Source organism: Panulirus ornatus, chromosome 63, assembly GCF_036320965.1.
Source record: "Panulirus ornatus isolate Po-2019 chromosome 63, ASM3632096v1, whole genome shotgun sequence".
Classification (NCBI taxonomy): Eukaryota; Metazoa; Arthropoda; class Malacostraca; order Decapoda; family Palinuridae; genus Panulirus; species Panulirus ornatus.
In genome coordinates this window covers 4942816-4960742 of record NC_092286.1, presented here as the reverse complement: position 1 = coordinate 4960742, position 17927 = coordinate 4942816, and the positions used below count along the sequence as shown (strand labels likewise).

Below are 17927 nucleotides of genomic sequence, written 5' to 3'. Positions count from 1 at the left end.
TCAATGTACACATATATATACACACACAGACACATACATATATACCCATGCACACAATTCACACTGCCTGCCCCTATTCATTCCCATCGCCACCTCGCCACACATAGAATACCATCCCCCTCCCCCCTCATGTGTGCGAGGTAGCGCTAGGAAAAGACAACAAAGGCCCCATTCGTTCACACTCAGTCTCCAGCTGTCACGCAATAATGCCCGAAACCACAGCTCCCTTTCCACATCCAGGCCCCACACAACTTTCCATGGTTTACCCCAGATGCTTCACATGCCCTGGTTCAATCCATTGACATCACGTTGACCCTGGTATACCACATCATCCCAATTCACTCTATTCCTTGTGCACCTCTCACCTTCCTGCATGTTTAGGCCCCAATCACTCAAAATCTTTCCACTCAATCTTTCCACCTCCAATTTGGTCTCCCACTTCTCCTCGTTCCCTCAACCTCTGACACATATATCCTCTTTGTCAAACTTTCCTCACTCATTCTATCAATGTGACCAAACCATTTCAAAACACCCTCTTCTGCTCTCTCAACCACACACTTTTTATTACCACACATCTCTCTTACCCTTTCATTACTTACTCGATCAAACCACCTCACACCACATATTGTCCTCAAACATCTCATTTCCAGCACATTCACCCTCCTCCGCACAACTCTATCTATAGCCCACGCCTCGCAACCACATAACATTGTTGGAACCACTATTCCTTCAAACATACCCATTTTTGCTTTCCAAGATAACATTCTTGACTTCCACACATTTTTCAACGCTCCCAGAACTTTCGACCCCTCCCCTACCCTATGATCACTTCCACTTCCATGGTTCCATCTGCTGCCAAATCCACTCCCAGATATCTAAAACACTTCACTTCCTCTAGTATCTCTCCATTCAAACTTACCTCCCAGTTGACTTGTCCCTCAACCCTACTGTACCTAATAACCTTGCTCTTATTCACATTCACTCTCAGCTTTCTTCTTTCACACACTCTACCAAACTCAGTCACCAGCTTCTGCAGTTTCTTACCTGAATCAGCCATCAGCACTGTATCATCAGCAAACAACAACTGACTCACTTCCCAAGCTCTCTCATCCACAACAGACTGCATACTTGCCCCTCTTCCCAAAACTTTTGCGTTCACCTCCCTAACAACCCCATCCATAAGCAAATTAAACAACCATGGAGACATCACACACCCCTGCTACAAACCAACATTCACTGAGAACCAATCACTTTCCTCTCTTCCTACACATACACATGCATTACATCCTCGATAAAAACTTTTCACTGCTTCTAACAACTTACCTCCCACACCATATATTATTAATACATTTCACAGAGCATCTCTATCAACTCTATCATATGCCTTCTCCAGATCCACAAATGCTTCATACAAATCCATTTGCTTTTCTAAGTATTTCTCACATACATTCTTCAAAGCAAACACCTGATCCACACATCCTCTACCACTTCTGAAACCACACTGCTCTTCCCCAATCTGATGCCTTCACCCTCTCAATCAATACCCTCCCATATAATTTACCAGGAATACTCAACAAACTTATACCTCTGTAATTTGAGCAATCACTTTTATCCCCTTTGCCTTTGTACAATGGCACTATGCAAGCATTCCGCCAATCCTCAGGCATCTCACCATAAGTAATACTTGCATTAAATATCCTTACCAACCAGTCAACAATACAGTCAGCCCCTTTTTTAATAAATTCCACAGCAATACCATCCAAACCTGCTGCCTTGCCGGCTTTCATCTTCCGCAAAGCTTTTACTACCTCTTCTCTGTTTGCCAAATCATTCTCCCCAACCCTCTCACTTTGCACACCACCTCGACCAAAACACCCTATATCTGCCACTCTATCATCAAACACATTCAACAAACCTTCAAAATACTCACTCCATCTCCTCACATCACCATTACTTGTTATCACCTCCCCATTAGCCCCCTTCATTGATGTTCCTATTTGTTCCCTTGTCTTACGGACTTTATTTACCTCCTTCCAAAACATCTCATACATACATATATAAAAATAAATGCCCAAACCCGTATATATACATACAAATACATATACATATCAACAAAAACACATATATATATACACATATACAGACATATACATATATACACATGCATATTCATCCTTGCTTGCCTTCAATCCATTCCCGGTACCACCCCACCCCACAGGAAACAGCAATGGTGCCCCCTGCTTCAGCGAGGTAATGCCAAGAAAAGAGACAAAAAAGGCCACATTTGTTCACATTCAGTCTCTAACTGTCAGGAGTAATGAACCGAAACCACAGTTCCCTATCCACATCTACGCTCCACAGACTTTTCCATAGTTTACCTCAGATGTTTCGCAAGCTCTAGTTCAGTCCATTAACAGCATGTCAACCCCAAAATACTACATCATTCCAATTCACTCTATTCCTTGCATACCTCTAACCCTCCTATATGTTTAGGCCCTGATCACTCATTTTACTCCATCCTTCCACCTCCAGTTTGGTCTGCTGCTTCTCCTTGTTTCCTCCACCTCCGACACATATATCCCCTATGTCAATCTTTCCTCACTCATTCTCTCCATATGTCCAAACTATTTCAACATATCCTCTTCCTCTCTTCCAACCACACTGTTTATATTTCCAAACATCTCTCTTACCCTTTCATTACTTAATCAAACCACCCCACATTACATATTGTCCTCAAACACTTCATTTCCAACACATCCACCCTTCTCCGTACAACCCTATCTACAGCCCATGCCTAGCAACCATATGATAGTGTTAGAAGTACTATTCCTTCAAACCAGTGACAGCACATCGACACGAGTATACCGTATAGTTCCAATTCACTCTATTCCAAGCATGCCTTTCATCCTCCAGTAAGTTCAGGTCCCAATCACCGAAAATCTTTTTCACTCCATCCTTCCACCTCCAATTTGGTCTCCTGCCTCTCTCTCTCTCTCTCTCTCTCTCTCTCTCTCTCTCTCTCTCTCTCTCTCTCCCCCCCCCCCCCCCCCCAATAAATGCTTGCCATTTCCTGCATGAGCGAGGTAGCATCAGGACCAGGAAAAAATCCTCACTTGGCTCCTTGCTCTGTTTTCTTTTGGAAAGTAATAGAGTAAGGAAGGATCTATAGCTATTTGCTCCTGCTGCTCTAAATAACTTTCTACGACACACAGGGATTACGTGGGCAGTATTCTTTCTCCTCTATCCCCAGGCGTGTAAAAGAGAAACTTTTGAATTTTAATGCACTGAGACGCAGCTGGTGGTATGCCTAATTACTATCTTGTGGAGGTGAAGGTGACGATTTGTAGAGGTTTTCAAAATAGAAGAGAGAATGTCAGTAAGAAGACAGTGGTGAAAGAGTAAGTGAGCATGGAAAGGAGATTTGTGTGAGGAAGTACCAGCAGAGATTGAGTGTACAATGGCAAGATGTGAGAGCAAATGACATGAGGGGGAAAGGGTGACTGAGTTTGAAAAAGTGTGAGAAAGAAGAAAGCTGAGAGTAAATGTGAATAAGAGCAAGGATACTAGGTTCAGTAGGGTTGAGGGGCAAGTTAATTGGGTGGTAAGTTTGAATGGAGAAAAACTGGAGGAAGTGAAGTGTTTTAGATACCTGGGAGTGGATTTAGCAGCAGATGGAACCATGGAAGCGGAAGTGAGTCACAGGGTGGGGGAGAGGGCGAAGGTTCGGGAGCACTGAAGAATGTGTGGAAGGCAAGAATATTATCTTGGGGAGCAAAAATGGGCATGTGTGGCAGGGTGGCGATGGGAATGGATGAAGGTAGCAAGTATGAATATGTAAATGTGTATATAAGTATATGTGTGTATACGTGGAAATGTGTAGGTATGTATATATGCGTGTGAGGGCATTTATGTGTATATATATGTGTATGTGGGTGGGTTGGGCCATTCTTTCGTCTGTTTCCTTTCACTACCTTGCTGACGTGGGAGACAGCGACTAAGTATAATACACACACACACACACACATATAGATATATATATATATATATATATATATATATATATATATATATATATATATATATATATCTCTTTTTCTTTCTTTCTTTCAGACTATTCGCCATTTCCAACATTAGCAAGGTAGCGTTAAGAACAGAGGACTGGGCCTCTGAGGGAATATCCTCACCTGGCCCCCTTCTCTGTTCCTTCTTTTGGAAAAATAAAAAAAAACAAGAGGGGAGGATTTCCAGCCCCCTGCCCCCCTCCCTTATAAGTCGCCTTCTACGACACGCAGGGAATACGTGGGAAGTAATCTTTCTCCCCTATCCCCAGAGATAATATATATATATATCATACTATCCGCCATTTCCCGCGACAGCGAGGTAGCGTTAAGAACAGAGGACTGGGCCTTTGAGGAAATATCCTCACCTGGCCCTCTTCTCTGTTCCTTCTTTTGGAAAAAAAAAAAAAAAAAAAAAAAAAAAAAAATGAGAGGGGAGGATTTCCAGCCCCCCGCTCCCTTCCCTTTTAGTCGCCTTCTACGACACGCAGGGAATACGTGGGAAGTATTCTTTCTCCCCTATCCCCAGGGATAAACACATTCAACATATATATATATATATATATATATATACTCACTCCATCTCCTTCTCACATCACCACTATATATATATATATATATATATATATATATATATATATATATTTTTTTTTTTTTTTTTTTTTTTTTTTTTTTTTATACTTTGTCGCTGTCTCCCGCGTTTGCGAGGTAGCGCAAGGAAACAGACGAAAGAAATGGCCCAACCCCCCCCCCCCCCCACCACACGACTCCAATTCACTCTATCTCTTGCCCTCCCTTCACGAACATGCAGGAGGGTGAAGGGAGGGCAAGAGATAGAGTGAATTGGAGTCGTGTGGTGTACAGGGGTTGACGTGCTGTCGGTGGATTGAAGCAGGGCATGTGAAGCGTCTGGGGTAAACCATGGAAAGCTGTGTAGGTATATATATTTGCGTGTGTGGACGTGTGTATGTACATGTGTATGGGGGGGGGGGGGGTTGGGCCATTTCTTTCGTCTGTTTCCTTGCGCTACCTCGCAAACGCGGGAGACAGCGACAAAGTATAAAAAAAAAAAAAAAAAAAAAAAAAAAAAAAAAATATATATATATATATATATATATATATATATATATATATATAGTGGTGATGTGAGAAGGAGATGGAGTGAGTATTTTGAAGGTTTGTTGAATGTGTTTGATGATAGAGTGGCAGATATAGGGTGTTTTGGTCGAGGTGGTGTGCAAAGTGAGAGGGTTAGGGAAAATGATTTGGTAAACAGAGAAGAGGTAGTAAAAGCTTTGCGGAAGATGAAAACCGGCAAGGCAGCAGGTTTGGATGGTATTGCAGTGGAATTTATTAAAAAAGGGGGTGACTGTATTATTGACTGGTTGTTAAGGTTATTCAATGTATGTATGACTCATGGTGAGGTGCCTGAGGATTGGCGGAATGCATGCATAGTGCCATTGTACAAAGGCAAAGGGGATAAGAGTGAGTGCTCAAATTACAGAGGTATAAGTTTGTTGAGTATTCCTGGTAAATTATATGGGAGGGCATTGATTGAGAGGGTGAAGGCGTGTACAGAGCATCAGATTGGGGAAGAGCAGTGTGGTTTCAGAAGTGGTAGAGGATGTGTGGATCAGGTGTTTGCTTTGAAGAATGTATGTGAGAAATACTTAGAAAAGCAAATGGATTTGTATGTAGCATTTATGGATCTGGAGAAGGCATATGATAGAGTTGATAGAGATGCTCTGTGGAAGGTATTAAGAATATATGGTGTGGGAGGCAAGTTGTTAGAAGCAGTGAAAAGTTTTTATCGAGGATGTAAGGCATGTGTACGTGTAGGAAGAGAGGAAAGTGATTGGTTCTCAGTGAATGTAGGTTTGCGGCAGGGGTGTGTGATGTCTCCATGGTTGTTTAATTTGTTTATGGATGGGGTTGTTAGGGAGGTAAATGCAAGAGTTTTGGAAAGAGGGGCAAGTATGAAGTCTGTTGGGGATGAGAGAGCTTGGGAAGTGAGTCAGTTGTTGTTCACTGATGATAGAGCGCTGGTGGCTGATTCATGTGAGAAACTGCAGAAGCTGGTGACTGAGTTTGGTAAAGTGTGTGAAAGAAGAAAGTTAAGAGTAAATGTGAATAAGAGCAAGGTTATTAGGTACAGTAGGGTTGAGGATCAAGTCAAGTGGGAGGTAAGTTTGAATGGAGCAAAACTGGAGGAAATAAAGTGTTTTAGATATCTGAGAGTGGATCTGGCAGCGGATGGAACCATGGAAGCGGAAGTGGATCATAGGGTGGGGAAGGGGGCGAAAATCCTGGGAGCCTTGAAGAATGTGTGGAAGTCGAGAACATTATCTCGGAAAGCAAAAATGGCTATGTTTGAAGGAATAGTGGTTCCAACAATGTTGTATGGTTGCGAGGCGTGGGCTATGGATAGAGTTGTGAGCAGGAGGGTGGATGTGCTGGAAATGAGATGTTTGAGGACAATGTGTGGTGTGAGGTGGTTTGATCGAGTAAGTAACGTAAGGGTAAGAGAGATGTGTGGAAATAAAAAGAGCGTGGTTGAGAGAGCAGAAGAGGGTGTTTTGAAATGGTTTGGGCACATGGAGAGAATGAGTGAGGAAAGATTGACCAAGAGGATATATGCGTCGGAGGTGGAGGGAACGAGGAGAAGTGGGAGACCAAATTGGAGGTGGAAAGATGGAGTGAAAAAGATTTTGTGTGATCGGGGCCTGAACATGCAGGAGGGTAAAAGGAGGGCAAGGAATAGAGTGAATTGGATCGATGTGGTATACCGGGGTTGACGTGCTGTCAGTGGATTGAATCAGGGCATGTGAAGCGTCTGGGGTAAACCATGGAAAGCTGTGTAGGTATGTATATTTGCGTGTGTGGACGTATGTATATACATGTGTATGGGGGTGGGTTGGGCCATTTCTTTCGTCTGTTTCCTTGAGCTACCTCGCAAACGCGGGAGACAGCGACAAAGCAAAAAAAAAAAAAATATATATATATATATTTTCCATTGAGCTTTTTTTCCTTAATCTTGTGAAGTTCATGTTTTTCCAAACAATCAGCATTAAGTGAACCTAATTGCTGCCAGCATCACAACAATGCAACTATGACTAAAATTACAATAAACAGGGTGTTCAAACGGCTAGGTTTGGATATTGGATCTAAGGCACTACATTACGGGTTCTATTTTTCTCTTGGTACCAGGATGTTGCGTTATTTACTGAGCTGTCATTATTAGTGTTTATCAGGAAGGGGGCAGACACCCCAAACATTCAGACATAAACAGAAAAGACACATGAGACAATGAACAAGAGTAATTACAAAATAAAATATACATAGATAATCATATACTTTATTCTCTAGGACTTAGGATAGCAATTTTTTGATTACTAAAAATACATTCATCTATCACATAGTTCCCCTTAAAGAAATCATGTTACTAGGAAATGTTGATATGTAACCAAACAATTGATATTATCCAAGAACCGGACATAAACAATGATTTAATCATCTATATAAGACCCAATTAATGCTCCATAAAACATACAAGGAAGAGATGGACTCCTTTTAGTACAAAGCCCTTTTGGCCTGACTGTTCCTTCTCATCCACTGATAATGATAAATTGGAGAGGTGATTTTTCACTTGCACTAGTAACACATACACAGGCCGGTCTGGTACACATATCCTATTTATAAATTCCTGTTTTCTAAATATAATTAACCCGGGATCCATTTTCTATGTAAAAGTGTAGCATTACCTATGACCTCTTTCTAAAGGCTCCATCATGTGATAGTTACCACCTCCATTTATAACTAGAAATGTGAGCTCCTTGACGTGGATAATTTCGTTGACAAGTAACTTTACTCCAAAGATAATAGAACCAACAAAGGTGACTTTCACCCAGTGTTAACTCTTGAGGCAGAGCAGCTAAAAGACAATTTAAACACAACACACACACACACACGCTGTTCTCCGCATTTGCAAGGTAGCGCAAGGAAACAGAAGAAAAAAATGGCCAAACCACCCCCCTTCCCATGTAATATACCACACTACGTTTCCACACCACGCAAATATACATACCTTACTCTCAATGTACACATTATAATACAACACAGACAATACATATATAACCCATGCACACCAATTCAACACTGTCTGCCCTATTCATTCCATCGCCACTGCCACACATGGAATACCATCCCCCTCCCCCCTCATGTGTGCGAGGTTAGCGCTAGGAAAGATAACAACGGCCCATTCGTTCCACACTCAGTCTCTAGTGTATGCATAATGCCGAAACACAAGCTCCCTTTCCACTTCAAGCCCACAGATTAACCATGGTTTACCACAGAGCTTTCATATGTGCCCTGATTAAATCCACTGACAGTTGTCAACCACGGGTATACCACATCGATCCAATTCACTCTATTCCTTGCCCTCCTTTCACCTCCTGCAGTTAGGCCCGATCACACAAATCTTTTTCACTCAATTTCAACTACAATTTGTCTCCACTTCTCTCATTCCCTCCACCTCCGACACTTATACTCCTTTGGTACAATTTTCCTCATTCATTCTCTCCATGTGACTAGACATTTCAAAAACACCCTCTTCTGGCTCTTCTCAACGGCACTCCTTTTTATTTCTACCATCTCTCGTTACCCTTTCCATTACTACTCGATCAAACCACCTCACACCACGTTATTGTCTCAAACATTCATTTGCAGCGCATCCTCTCATCCCGGCACAACTCTATCTATAGCCACGCCACACAATCATATACATTGTTGAACCACTATTCTTTAAACATACAAGTAAGTAATGAACGGATAAGAGACGATGTTTGGTATAAAGAAGTGTGTGGTTAGAGAGCAAAAGAGGGTATATTGAAATGGTTTGGTCACATGGAGAGATTGAATGAGGAAGATGAACAGAGGTTATTATGTGTCAGAGGAGGAGGGTGAGAAGTGGGAGACCAATTGGAGGGTGGAATGATGGCGTGAAAAAGATTTGAGTGATAAGAGGGCCTGAACATATAGGAGGAGTGAAAGACGTGCTTGAATAGAGTGAATTGGAACGATGTGGTTTACAGGGGTCGATGTGTGTCAATGCCTTGATCCAGGGGATGTGAAGCTTCTGGGGTAACATGGACAAGTTATGTGGGGCTATGGATGTGGCCAGGGAGTAGTGTGGTTTAGTTGCATTACCCACATGAGAGCTTAGAGATGAGTTGTGAAACTAAAAGTGGCCTTTGTTGTCTTTTTCCATAGCGCTTATTCTGTGGCGCACGTGGGGGGGAGGGGGGTGCCCTTTTCATGTGTGGCGGTGGTGGTGGCCGATGGGAATGATGAACTGTAGCATGTATGAAATATGTACATGTGTATATATGTATATGTCGTGTATGTATACGTATGTATAGTTGAACTGTATATGGTATGTATTATGGTCGTAACTTGTGTGGGCGTTTATGTATATGACATGTGTATGTGGGAGGGTTGGGCCATTTATTCATCTGTTACTTGGCTACTTGCTAATTCGGGAGACAGAAAAAGTATAATAAAAATGATAGATAAAAGTTGTATAATTTTTTTTTTCCATATATTCGCCATTTCCCGCGTCAGGAGGTAGATTAGAACCAAAAGGGACTGGACTTTGAGGGAATATTCTACATGGCCCCCTTCTTGCTCCTTCTTTTGGAAAATTAGAAAAAAAGAGAAGGGGAGGAATTCCAGCCACGCTCCTCCCTTTTAGTCACCCTTCTACGACACACAGTGAAAATGTGGTGGGAAGTATTCTTTCTCCCCTATCCCAGGATTAGGTATATATAATATATATATATATATTATTATATTTATATATATATTATATATATATAATAAACTTAGAAATACTTAGAAAAGCAAATGTATTTGTATGTAGCATTATGGATCTGGAGAGAAGGCTATGATAGAGTTTGGATTAGAGCTGCTTGAGGAAGTATTACGAATTTTATGGTGTGGGAGGCAAGTTGTTAGAAGCAGTGAAAAGTTTTTATCGAGGATGTAAGGCATGTGTACGTGTAGGAAGAGAGGAAAGTGATTGGTTCTCAGTGAATGTAGGTTTGCGGCAGGGGTGTGTGATGTCTCCATGGTTGTTTAATTTGTTTATGGATGGGGTTGTTAGGGAGGTAAATGCAAGAGTTTTGGAAAGAGGGGCAAGTATGAAGTCTGTTGGGGATGAGAGAGCTTGGGAAGTGAGTCAGTTGTTGTTCACTGATGATAGAGCGCTGGTGGCTGATTCATGTGAGAAACTGCAGAAGCTGGTGACTGAGTTTGGTAAAGTGTGTGAAAGAAGAAAGTTAAGAGTAAATGTGAATAAGAGCAAGGTTATTAGGTACAGTAGGGTTGAGGATCAAGTCAAGTGGGAGGTAAGTTTGAATGGAGCAAAACTGGAGGAAATAAAGTGTTTTAGATATCTGGGAGTGGATCTGGCAGCGGATGGAACCATGGAAGCGGAAGTGGATCATAGGGTGGGGAAGGGGGCGAAAATCCTGGGAGCCTTGAAGAATGTGTGGAAGTCGAGAACATTATCTCGGAAAGCAAAAATGGCTATGTTTGAAGGAATAGTGGTTCCAACAATGTTGTATGGTTGCGAGGCGTGGGCTATGGATAGAGTTGTGTGCAGGAGGGTGGATGTGCTGGAAATGAGATGTTTGAGGACAATGTGTGGTGTGAGGTGGTTTGATCGAGTAAGTAACGTAAGGGTAAGAGAGATGTGTGGAAATAAAAAGAGCGTGGTTGAGAGAGCAGAAGAGGGTGTTTTGAAATGGTTTGGGCACATGGAGAGAATGAGTGAGGAAAGATTGACCAAGAGGATATATGCGTCGGAGGTGGAGGGAACGAGGAGAAGTGGGAGACCAAATTGGAGGTGGAAAGATGGAGTGAAAAAGATTTTGTGTGATCGGGGCCTGAACATGCAGGAGGGTAAAAGGAGGGCAAGGAATAGAGTGAATTGGATCGATGTGGTATACCGGGGTTGACGTGCTGTCAGTGGATTGAATCAGGGCATGTGAAGCGTCTGGGGTAAACCATGGAAAGCTGTGTAGGTATGTATATTTGCGTGTGTGGACGTATGTATATACATGTGTATGGGGGTGGGTTGGGCCATTTCTTTCGTCTGTTTCCTTGTGCTACCTCGCAAATGCGGGAGACAGCGACAAAGCAAAAAAAAAAAAAAAATATATATATATATATCCATTAAGGCTTTTTTTCCTTAAATCCATGTGAGTCATGTCACAATCAGCATTAAGTGAACCAATTTCTGCCAGCATACACAAGCAACTACTGACTAAACACTTACAATAAACAGGGTGTTAAAAAGGCTAGGTGTGGATATAAGGCACTACTTACGGGTATATTATTCTCTTGGTCCAGGATGCTGCAGTTATTTACTGAGCTGTCATTATTAGTGTTATCTGGAAGGGGGCAGACACACAAACATTCAGACATAAAAAGAAAGACACATGAGACAATGAACAAGAGTAAATTACAAATAAATATACATAGATACATCAATACCTTTATTCTCTAGGACTAGGATAGCAAATTTTCTGGATTACCAAAAAATAAATCATCTTTCACAAGATTACCCTTAAAGAACATCTGTACAGACAATGTTGGAATAAAAACAATGATATTATCCAAGAACAGGACATAAACAAATGATTAATCATATTTATATGACCCAATTATGCTCCATACAAAAACAAGGAAGTGATGGACTCCTTTGTAGTAAAAAGCCCCTTTTGGCATGACTGTTCCTTCTCATCCACTGATAATGATAAAACCTTGGAGAGGTGATTTTTCCCTTGCACTGTAACCATACACAGGCAGAGTCTGGTAACACATAAATATTCATATATTCTGTTTTCTAAATATAATTAACCCGGGATCAATTTCTATGTAAAAGTGCTAGCATTACCTATGACCTCTTTCTAAAGGCTCCATCAATGTAAAGCTACACAACTTCCATTTAACAAGGAAATGTGAGCTCCCTTGAAGTGATAATTTCTTTGACAAGAATTTACTCCCAAAGATAAAGAACCAACAAAGGTGACTTTTCACCCACAGTGTAACCTCTTGCAGGCAGAGCCCAGCAAAAGACACATAAACCACACACACACACACACACACGCTGTCTCCCGCATTTGCAAGGTAGCGCAAGGAAACAGAAGAAAAAAATGGCCCAACCCACCCCCATACACATGTATATACACACACGTCCACACACGCAAATATACATACCTATACATCTCAATGTACACATATATATACACACACAGACACATACATATATACCCATGCACACAATTCACACTGTCTGCCCCTATTCATTCCCATCGCCACCTCGCCACACATGGAATACCATCCCCCTCCCCCCTCATGTGTGCGAGGTAGCGCTAGGAAAAGATAACAAAGGCCCCATTCGTTCACACTCAGTCTCTAGCTGTCATGCAATAATGCCCGAAACCACAGCTCCCTTTCCACATCCAAGCCCCACAGAATTTTCCATGGTTTACCACAGACGCTTCATATGCCCTGATTCAATCCACTGACAGCATGTCAACCCCGGTATACCACATCGATCCAATTCACTCTATTCCTTGCCCTCCTTTCACCCTCCTGCATGTTCAGGCCCCGATCACTCAAAATCTTTTTCACTCCATCTTTCCACCTCCAATTTGGTCTCCCACTTCTCCTCATTCCCTCCACCTCCGACACATATATCCTCTTGGTCAATCTTTCCTCATTCATTCTCTCCATGTGACCAGACCATTTCAAAACACCCTCTTCTGCTCTCTCAACGGCACTCTTTTTATTTCTACCCATCTCTCTTACCCTTTCATTACTTACTCGATCAAACCACCTCACACCACGTATTGTCCTCAAACATCTCATTTGCAGCACATCCATCCTCCTCCGCACAACTCTATCTATAGCCCACGCCTCACAATCATATAACATCGTTGAAACCACTATTCCTTCAAACATACAAGTAAGTAATGAAAGGATAAGAGAGATGTTTGGTAATAAAAAGTGTGTGGTTAAGAGAGCAAAAGAGGGTATATTGAAATGGTTTGGTCACATGGAGAGAATGAATGAGGAAAGATTGACAGAGGATATATGTGTCAGAGGTGGAGGGGATGAGAAGTGGGAGACCAAATTGGAGGTGGAAGGATGGAGTGAAAAAGATTTTGAGTGATAAAGGCCTGAACATATAGGAGGGTGAAAGACGTACAAGGAATAGAGTGAATTGGAACGATGTGGTATACCAGGGTCGATGTGCTGTCAATGCATTGAACCAGGGAATGTGAAGCTTCTGGGGTAAACCATGGAAAGTTTTGTGGGGCATGGATGTGGACAGGGAGCTGTGGTTTCAGTGCATTACACATGAGAGCTAGAGACTGAGTGTGAACAAAAGTGGCCTTTGTTGTCTTTTCCTAGCGCTATCTCGTGCGCACGTGGGGGGAGGGGGGTGCCATTTCATGTGTGGCGGGGTGGTGGCGGGAATGGATGAAGGTAGCATGTATGAATATGTACATGTGTATATATGTATATGTCTGTGTATGTATACGTATGTATACGTTGAAATGTATAGGTATGTATATGTCCGTGTGTGGGCGTTTATGTATATACATGTGTATGTGGGTGGGTTGGGCCATTTCCTTCATCTGTTTCCTTGGGCTACCTTGCTAATGCGGGAGACAGCAACAAAGTATAATAAAAATGATAAATAAATAGGTATATATTTTTTTTTCATACTATTCGCCATTTCCCGCGTCAGCGAGGTAGCATTAAGAACAAAGGACTGGACCTTTGAGGGAATATTCTCACCTGGCCCCCTTCTCTGCTCCTTCTTTTGGAAAATTAGAAAAAAAGAGAGGGGAGGATTTCCAGCCACCCGCTCCCTCCCCTTTTAGTCACCTTCTACGACACACAGAGAAAATGTGGGAAGTATTCTTTCTCCCCTATCCCCAGGGATTAGGTATATATATATATATATATATATATATATATATATATATATATATATATATATATATATATATAATAAACTTAGAAATACTTAGAAAAGCAAATGGATTTGTATGTAGCATTTATGGATCTGGAGAAGGCATATGATAGAGTTGATAGAGATGCTCTGTGGAAGGTATTAAGAATATATGGTGTGGGAGGAAAGTTGTTAGAAGCAGTGAAAAGTTTTTATCGAGGATGTAAGGCATGTGTACGTGTAGGAAGAGAGGAAAGTGATTGGTTCTCAGTGAATGTAGGTTTGCGGCAGGGGTGTGTGATGTCTCCATGGTTGTTTAATTTGTTTATGGATGGGGTTGTTAGGGAGGTAAATGCAAGAGTTTTGGAAAGAGGGGCAAGTATGAAGTCTGTTGGGATGAGATAGCTTGGGAAGTGAGTCAGTTGTTGTTCGCTGATGATACAGCGCTGGTGGCTGATTCATGTGAGAAACTGCAGAAGCTGGTGACTGAGTTTGGTAAAGTGTGTGAAAGAAGAAAGTTAAGAGTAAATGTGAATAAGAGCAAGGTTATTAGGTACAGTAGGGTTGAGGGTCAAGTCAATTGGGAGGTGAGTTTGAATGGAGAAAAACTAGAGGAAGTGAAGTGTTTTAGATATCTGGGAGTGGATCTGGCAGTGGATGGAACCATGGAAGCGGAAGTGGATCATAGGGTGGGGGAGGGGGCGAAAATTCTGGGGGCCTTGAAGAATGTGTGGAAGTCGAGAACATTATCTCGGAAAGCAAAAATGGGTATGTTTGAAGGAATAGTGGTTCCAACAATGTTGTATGGTTGCGAGGCGTGGGCTATGGATAGAGTTGTGCGCAGGAGGATGGATGTGCTGGAAATGAGATGTTTGAGGACAATGTGTGGTGTGAGGTGGTTTGATCGAGTGAGTAACGTAAGGGTAAGAGAGATGTGTGGAAATAAAAAGAGCGTGGTTGAGAGAGCAGAGGAGGGTGTTTTGAAGTGGTTTGGGCACATGGAGAGAATGAGTGAGGAAAGATTGACCAAGAGGATATATGTGTCGGAGGTGGAGGGAACGAGGAGAGGAGGGAGACCAAATTGGAGGTGGAAAGATGGAGTGAAAAAGATTTTGTGTGATCGGGGCCTGAACATGCAGGAGGGTGAAAGGAGGGCAAGGAATAGAGTAAATTGGAGCGATGTGGTATACCGGGGTTGACGTGCTGTCAGTGGATTGAATCAAGGCATGTGAAGCGTCTGGGGTAAACCATGGAAAGCTGTGTAGGTATGTATATTTGCGTGTGTGGACGTATGTATATACATGTGTATGGGGGGGGGTCGGGCTATTTCTTTTCGTCTGTTTCCTTGCGCTACCTCGCAAATGCGGGAGACAGCGACAAAGTATAATAAAAAATAAAAATTTATATATATATATATTTTTTTTTTTTGCTTTGTTGCTGTCTCCCGCGTTTGTGAGGTAGCGCAAGGAAACAGACAAAAGAAATGGCCCAACCCACCCCTATACACATGCCTTGATTCAATCCACTGACAGCATGTCAACCCCAGTATACCACATCGCTCCAATTCACTCTATTCTTTGCCCTCCTTTCACCCTCCTGCATGTTCAGGCCCCGATCACACAAAATCTTTTTCACTCCATCTTTCCACCTCCAATTTGGTCTCCCACTTCTCCTCGTTCCCTCCACCTCCGACATATATATCCTCTTGGTCAATCTTTCCTCACTCATTCTCTCCATGTGCCCAAACCATTTCAAAACACCCTCTTCTGCTCTCTCAACCACGCTCTTTTTATTTCCACACATCTCTCTCACCCTTACGTTACTTACTCGATCAAACCACCTCACACCACACATTGTCCTAAAACATCTCATTTCCAGCACATCCACCCTTTTGCGCACAACTCTATCCATAGCCCACGCCTCGCAACCATACAACATTGTTGGAACCACTATTCCTTCAAACATACCCATTTTTGCTTTCCAAGATAATGTTCTCGACTTCCACACATTCTTCAAGGCTCCCAGGATTTTCACCCCCTCCCTCACCCTATGATCCACTTCCACTTCCATGGTTCCATCCGCTGCCAGATCCACTCCCAGATATCTAAAACACTTTACTTCCTCCAGTTTTTCTCCACTCAAACTTACCTCCCAATTGACTTGACCCTCAACCCTACTGTACCTAATTACTTTGCTCTTATTCACATTTACTCTTAACTTTCTTCTTTCACACACTTTACCAAACTCAGTCACCAGCTTCTGCAGTTTCTCACATGAATCAGCCACCAGCGCTGTATCATCAGCGAACAACAACTGACTCACTTCCCAAGCTCTCTCATCCACAACAGACTTCATACTTGCCCCTCTTTCCAAAACTCTTGCATTCACCTCCCTAACAACCCCATCCATAAACAAATCAAACAACCATGGAGACATCACACACCCCTGCCGCAAACCTACATTCACTGAGAACCAATCACTTTCCTCTCTTCCTACACGTACACATGCCTTAAATCCTCGATAAAAACTTTTCACTGCTTCTAACAACTTGCCTCCTACACCATATATTCTTAATACCTAATACTTAATATATATATATATATGCTTTCACACCATTCGCCATTTCCCGCGTTAGCGAGTTAGCGTGAAGAACAGAGGACTGGGGAATATCTTCACCTGGCCCCCTTCTCTGTTCCTTCTTTTGGAAAATTAAAAAAAAAAATGAGAGGAGAGGATTTCCAGCCACCCGCTCCCGTATATATATATATATATATATATATATATATATATATTAATATATATATATTATCCCTGGGGATAGGGGAGAAAGAATACTTCCCACGTATTCCCTGCGTGTCGTTGAAGGCGACTAAAAGGGGAGGGAGCGGGGGGGCTGGAAACCCTCCCCTCTCGTTTCTTTCAATTTTCCAAAAGAAGGAACAGAGAATTGGGCCAGGTGAGGGAATTCCCTCAAAGGCCCAGTCCTCTGTTCTTAGTGCTACCTCAATAATGCGGGAAATGGCGAATAGTTTGAAAGAAGAAAAAAGAATACATATATATATATATATATATATATATATATATCATCAAACACATTCAACAAACCTTCAAAATACTCACTCCATCTCCTTCTCACATCACCATTACTTATTATCACCTCCCCATTTACGCCCTTCACTGAAGTTCCCATTTGCTCCCTTGTCTTATGCACTTTATTTACCTCCTTCCAGAACATCTTTTTATTCTCCCTAAAATTCAATGATACTCTCTCACCCCAACTCTCATTTGCCCTCTTTTTCACCTCTTGCACCTTTCTCTTGACCTCCTGTCTCTTTCTTTTATACATCTCCCACTCAATTTCATTTTTTCCCTGCAAAAATCGTCCAAATGCCTCTCTCTTCTCTTTCACTAATAATCTTACTTCTTCATCCCACCACTAACTACCCTTTCTCATCAACCCACCTCCCACTCTTCTCATGCCACAAGCATCTTTTGCGCAATCCATCACAGCTTCCCTAAATACATCCCATTCCTCCCCCACTCCCCTTACTTCCATTGTTCTCACCTTTTTCCATTCTGTACTCAGAATGGAAAAAAAAAATATATATGAATATTGGGGTGAAGAGGGTGGTGAGAGTAAGTGAGCTTGGGAAGGAGACTTGTGTGAGGAAGTACCAGGAGAGACTGAGTACAGAATGGAAAAAGGTGAGAACAATGGAAGTAAGGGGAGTGGGGGAGGAATGGGATGTATTTAGGGAATCAGTGATGGATTGCGCAAAAGATGCTTGTGGCATGAGAAGAGTGGGAGGTGGGTTGATTAGAAAGGGTAGTGAGTGGTGGGA

The 17927-nt window shown here is 42.2% G+C and overlaps 1 protein-coding gene across 14 annotated transcripts in view; it reads right to left on the bottom strand.

The window, feature by feature from the left end:
- The window catches only part of LOC139745942 (protein lap4-like), a 556451-nt gene that overhangs the window by 48374 nt on the left and 490150 nt on the right, over positions 1-17927 (bottom strand). For 13 of the 14 annotated variants that reach the window (XM_071656641.1, XM_071656649.1, XM_071656646.1 and 10 more), the window contains one exon: positions 11445-11509. The exons of the other annotated variant lie outside the window; for it this stretch is intronic. In XM_071656641.1, coding sequence (XP_071512742.1) covers positions 11445-11509 — 65 coding nt within the window. The remainder of the gene's footprint in view (positions 1-11444; positions 11510-17927) is intronic. 14 annotated transcript variants of the gene reach the window in all.